Source organism: Strix aluco, chromosome 12 (genome assembly GCF_031877795.1).
Source record: "Strix aluco isolate bStrAlu1 chromosome 12, bStrAlu1.hap1, whole genome shotgun sequence".
NCBI classification, from domain to species: domain Eukaryota; kingdom Metazoa; phylum Chordata; class Aves; order Strigiformes; family Strigidae; genus Strix; species Strix aluco.
Genome location: NC_133942.1, coordinates 5,755,931 through 5,761,930, shown reverse-complemented (window position 1 = coordinate 5,761,930; position 6,000 = coordinate 5,755,931). Strand labels below are relative to the sequence as shown.

Here is a 6,000-nt window from a genome sequence, read left to right as displayed (position 1 = left end):
CTTAAGTTTCTTGCTGGTTTTATTCCACTGGGAAAAATTTTTTTTTGGAGGGGACACACCCCACACCTCTCTATCATCCTTAAAAATCTGACTTGGATATGTTGGATCAGGGTTTTTCCTATGGGGACGTGAATGGGCTGTTCCTTTACTGTCAGGGCTGTGACACCAGTGGCATTAGGGGGAGTTTTTAGTCTTTATTGGTGATGGCTCTGGTCTTCTCCCTGTGTATATAGAGAAGCTAAAGCGTCAGCTGGCATTTGCTAAGAGATGATGCCAAGCTCCAGTTCAGTTCAGGATTTCATTAAAAATCAGGACTAGCCCTTCTATCCCTGGAGAAAAAAAAATAAAAAAAAAAATCAATGGCTTCAAAACAGCCTTTCACAACTCTCAGGGAGGTGATCCACAGAGCGATGCTTCAGGCCATCGCCTGATCCATGCTTCCCCGTCTCAGAACATGATTATTTCTGAGGCTTGCATAACTTCCCTTAAAAAAAAAAAAAAGGGCAATAAACATTAAATTGCCATGCAAACAATAAGGGAGTATATAGAAAATTGGGGTCTGTGCATACCTGAAGTGGCATCCCTGCAGGGACCAGCCCTCCAGAGTTTCCAGCTTTGTGGGGCAGGAAACTGCTCTTGTCTTACAGACACGTTTTCATGAGGCGTAAATGTTTAGCCAAGCCCTTGAACCGGGATATAATATCAGGGATCTTGGCAAAAGTCACTCTTCTGCTGAAAAGTGTGCTCCTCCCCAAATCCCTGCCCTGGGATGCTCTGTGGTGTGAGGTACTCTCACCCCGCACAAGAATAAAATCAAAATAAGTGCAGGAAGATTAATATTTTACTCCATCCATCACTGGGACATAATTCAGTGGTTTTTTAATGGTGCCACCCATTGTACCACAGAGTTATTTTTAATTTTGTGGCTGTGCCACAGAAAGGCTGCTCTTGAGAAGAGGAGCCTTCCTCCCACAGTGACCTTGTTCACGTTATTGTTACCAACTGCTATCATAATGATTTTGTTTTTAATTAGTGTCCCCGGCACAGCCTGTCGTTTAGCTCGGGAAGGTCAGCTGGCGCACGGATCCAGCACCCCACCCACTCCTTCCTCCAAGTAATGAGCAAAACAGCCTCTGGCTTTGGAGGGGGGAAAAGCTGATTTTAATGGTGCTGAGGAGAAAGTGGGAGTTGGATGTGTTCGTGCTTCTGCCGGTGAGTTGGAGGGAGGTGATGGACAAGAGGGAATGGCCTCAAGCTGCGCCAGGGCAGGGTCAGACTGGCTCTTAGGAAGTATTTCTTTGCAGAAGGGGTTGTTGGGTGTTGGAATGGGCTGCCCAGGGCAGGGGGGGAGTCCCCATCCCTGGAGGGGTTGAAGAGTCGGGTTGAGCCAGCGCTGAGGGATCTGGTGGAGTTGGGAACGGTCAGGGTGAGGTTCATGGTTGGACTGGAGGAGCTTCAAGGGCTTTTCCAACCGAGATGATTCTGTGATTCTGTGAAGTGATGAAGGTGCAGTTGAGGTGTGACGGAGGTGATGAAGGTGGTGGAGGTGCGGTAGGTATGACGGAGGCGTGACGGCGATGACGGAGGTGTGATGGAGCTCCCAGAGGGGATGGCTGCAGGTGTGACAGAGGTGATGGAGAACATTTGGAAGCAATGATGGGAGCGATGGAGAAATGACAGAAGACGCGTGGCAGCAGCGACACAGATATGACGGAGGTGATGATGGTGGGATGGAGGTGACGGATTTGCGACGGAGGACGTGTGATGGCGGGGTGAGAGAGGTCACAGAGGCGGTGGAGACACGATGGAGGCCACGGCGGCGAGGGAGGCCGTGTGGCAGCGGTGACGGAGGGGAGATGGCGCTGACGGTGTTGGGGCGGCCATGTACCAGCAGTCACGGGGGTGGGATGGAGATGGCGGCCGGGTGACGGCGGGGCGACAGACACCGCAGGGACCCCCCGGCCGGGCGGGTTCCCCCCGCGCATGCGTGGAGCGCGGCCGGCGGCTCCCGGAGCGCGGCGGGACTGCGCATGCGCCGAAGCCTCGGCCCCCACCGCGACGCCTCTCTATGGTGCCCGCGGTGGCTGGAGCGCCGCTCCTGGGCGGGGTGCGCGGCCGGAAGTGAGCGAAGCGCCGAGCGTCGCTGCGGTGGAGAGGCCGCGGGTGAGGCGGGAGCGAGCGGTGGGTGCAGGTGAGACGGCCCCCCGCTCCCTTTCCCCCCCGGGTCCTCACCCCGAGGGGTCCGGCGGGAGCGGGCCGGGAAGAGACCCCTCGGTAGGGGCCTGGGCCTCGCCCGGCCCTCCCGTGAAGCGCGGCCGTGGCGCCAGGCCCTCCCTGGCCTGGCCGGGGCCGCCGTGGGGAGGCTGGGGCCAGGGGACGGCTGGGGAGGGGAAGGCCCGTGGAGGAGAAGGCCTGTGGGGGCTGGGCTGAGCGCCTCCCCTCCCTGGGCTCCAAGCCTCAGCAGGCCGGCTCTTGGCGGGGTCCCCGCAGGCGCGGGCTGTGGGGGCCCTGTGTTTATTTGTGGGGCTGGAGGCAGCCCGCCCTGACCCAGCCCGGGGAGACGAGCCCTGCTGGGAGCAGACACCCCATGGCACCTTGTCTCTCAGGTGCAGAGAGGGTAGGCTCGGTGACTGCTTTCCTCGTAAAGGAGTGAAGCCAGCTCAGTGCTAACTCACCTTTCAGCTAGGGAGAATATGCACGGTGGCATCTTCTCAAGCAGCAGTGCCCAGTGTGCAAAGCTATTAACTCATCGTGTGCTAAGTTATTGCTTATAAATTGTTTATTCAAGTGTTGCATGCATGTTTGAGTAAGCTTGACTTTTGTATCAGCAATAGCGTGGCCAGCAGGGACAGGGAAGGGATCTTACCCCTGTGCTCAGCACTGGTGAGGCTGCACCTCGATGAGTGGGTTCAGTTTTGGGCCCCTCACTCCAAAAAGGCCATTGAATGACTCGAGCGTGTCCAGAGAAGGGCAACGGAGCTGGTGCAGGGTCTGGAGCACAGGTCTGATGGGGAGCGGCTGAGGGAACTGGGGGGGTTTAGTCTGGAGAAGAGGAGGCTGAGGGGAGACCTCATCGCCCTCTGCAACTCCCTGAAAGGAGGGTGCAGAGAGGGGGGATGAGTCTGTTTAATCCAGTAATAAGTGATAGGACAAGAGGGAATGGCCTCAAATTGTGCCAGGGAAGGTTTAGACTGGATATTAGTCAGTATTTCTTTACAGAACGGGTAGTCAGGCATTGGAATGGGCTGCCCAGGGAGGTGGTGGAGTCCCCATCCCTGGAGGTGTTCAAGAGGTGGGTCGACACAGCGCTGAGGGATCTGGTGTAGTTGGGATCTGTCAGTGCTGGGTTAACGGTTGGACTAGATGATCTTCAAGGTCCCTTCCAACCGAGATGATTCTGTGATTCTGTGACTTTCTCTTAAAACTTGCAAGAATGTCAGGCATACCAGTAATACACACTTGAAATAAGAGATGGGGGGGAATATAAGATATCTGTGAGTTGTATGACAAAAGCCCAGAATATTAGACAGCAGGCTTGACTTCCCAGGTGTATGTAAACAAAGAAATGTCCTCATGTTTCTCATATGTGATGAAGTAAATCATTCACTGCACATGTAGTTCATTCCCTCTTCTAAATGATTTGCACACAAAGTAGTAGAATGAGATCCTCTGAGCTGAGGAGTTTTCCTTGTTTATGTTTGCATGCAAACACAGATTTTATTTTTTTTTCTTGGTAAAAGGAGGCTCTTATTTTTGGAAGAATCCTCGTAAGATGGTGATGTGTACTGAAATCTTTCCCTTGTTTTCAAAGAGAGATACAAAAAACAGGAAAGGGAATGAAATTTTAGTTTTACTGCAGATACTTGGGAATGTGTTACCTGTCTTTTTGAAAGTGCTTTTTATCAGCCGTCATCTTGGAATCCAGATGTTGTTATCATGGGTTAATATAAATACACAGAAACAGGAAAGAGAGGAGGCTGGTCCTGACAAATTTATGGCTTAGTGACCAAATTTAGTGTTTGCTTCCCTTTGAAGCATCCCCTGTTTTCAATCCCCTGAAAGTTGGGGGAAGTGAGGTTTTTTTCTGCTAACATGCATGCCTCCTAGTTATTGCCAGGGTTTTTTTCCTTGCATCTTTTCCCAAGAAGCTCAGGACAGGAAGGGCTTGAAGAGAATTAAAATGACTCCCACAGAAATGTGGTTTATATATTGATGTTAATCTTCCTGGGTTATCTTCTGTGCTTTCTGTCTTTGTGTTCCTTATAGTAAATACCAAGTGTTCTCCCTCTTACTGTTGATTACAGCATGACAGGCGAATATATACGGTAGTCATTTTCATTTATGAGCTTGTCAGCTCTTTTGCGCTACCATGATGCTAGTGAGCCTGTCATCTTCCTGTGTTCTTTGTCTGGAGGAAGAAATCTCGGATCAAAAGATGCGCTTAGCTGCTTCAAAGTGTGTTGATACAAGTTCAGCCAAGCATCAAAATTGAGGGAATTATGTGGGACTGTATAACTAAACCAAGTGAATTTTCCCCCCGTATTCTGGTAGAACTTGATGCTGGGAAGGAGTGCAACTTTCTTTTTTCATTTATCTAATTGTGGCAGTAATACTGTGGCTCTGGAGAGCATGAACATTTTTGTCCTGAACTCCAGCATTAGGGGTTTTTCCCCCCCCCTCTGTATCCGTCTGTTCCCTTAAAGGTGCTTTTCATTTGTATGTGCAGAGATCAATCTTCTCACTGCTGAGTATTCACAAAAGATGTTCTGCCCCAGTGTTTGTAGGCCAAAATTTTAAAAAAGGAAGGGAAGATGAATTCCCTGTTTGAAATTACAGGGAGAATGTCCGCAGACAGGACTAAATATTGCTGTTGGAGGCTGTTAGTCTTGAATTCAGTTAGAAAATTATTCCTTTAATGATGTAAATGGCGATGTGCGTTACAAACAATAGTATAGGCAAAGCCCCATCCAGGGATTTACACGCTCGCTGTGATCGTTGGTGTCTGTAGGGATGTGATTTCCACCCCACAAAGAAGAGAGAAGCTGACAAAGCTGGAGCCTGGGTGGGAGCCAGGGTTCTGGGCTGGGGGATGCAGTTGATGCTGATTCAGGTTGTCACTTTCTGCATCTTGTTACGGCCAGGCCTGTGTCTTTACAGCAACTGTGTGCCAGAAATATGGCTACGGATTGGCTCGGGAGCATCGTGTCAATTAATTGTGGAGAAAGCCTGGGAGTCTATCAAGGACGAGTGTCTGCTGTGGATCAGGTCAGCCAGACCATTTCCCTGACGCGGCCTTTCCATAACGGGGTCAAGTGCCTCGTGCCAGAAGTCACCTTCAGGTTAGTGTCTTTTTTTCCTCCTGCCTTTTTCCAGGCAAGGTCTGGATCTAGTTTGGATGTTTTGTTTTGGTTTTCCCCGGAAGTGAGCTCTTTGCCTTAAATCTCCCTACTGCTACTGAGCATCTTTGGATGAGAAGTACCTCTTGTGTTTCTGTTAGTTTGTGTGCAGGAGATTATTTTCTGGCTCTGTGATTCCTGTGTTAGAAGTGGTGTAGCTCACACGTGGAGGTTATTTGTGGATGAGACTGTATGTGTGTGTATACATTGTGTTGTTAGGTTTTTGGGTAGCTGAGGGGGCTGGCATACTCTCTGAAAGCTTTGCCCTCAACCTGTGTACTATATGTAATTAAAGTGTGACAGAAGAGAAAGCAGAGTGGTAGATCAATTAAAATTATTGCCCCAATACAATTAAATCAAGCGCGCTTATTAAATTCAGCTCTATCCCCTCTGTTTCTTGCCATGTTCTTTCCTCTGTGTAGACAGGAGAGAGTTTTGAACCAAAAAGCTGAATTGATGCAGCAGTGTTGTAGCTCTCAGGAGTTCTTTCCCACCAGCTCCTGGTAGCACTGTGCTTAAAAAAAATAAGAGTCACTCATCACTGGACATTTTCCCATTACCTGGCATATTAGGATAGTTAAGAGTCTGAGTCACTGATTTTTAA

The 6,000-nt window shown here is 50.0% G+C and overlaps 1 protein-coding gene across 3 annotated transcripts in view; it reads left to right on the top strand.

Annotated features, from left to right (window-relative positions):
- The first annotated feature begins 2,117 nt into the window (after nt 1-2,117).
- EDC3 (enhancer of mRNA decapping 3) overlaps nt 2,118-6,000 on the top strand; it is a 28,135-nt gene continuing 24,252 nt past the window's right edge. The window contains exons 1-2 of one of the 3 annotated variants that reach the window (XM_074837336.1): nt 2,118-2,191; nt 5,158-5,339. In XM_074837336.1, coding sequence (XP_074693437.1) covers nt 5,176-5,339 — 164 coding nt within the window. In that variant the 5' untranslated portion in view covers nt 2,118-2,191; nt 5,158-5,175. Of the gene's footprint in view, nt 2,192-5,141; nt 5,340-6,000 lie in introns of all 3 variants that reach the window. The other 2 variants (XM_074837335.1, XM_074837337.1) reach the window with 2 other exon arrangements.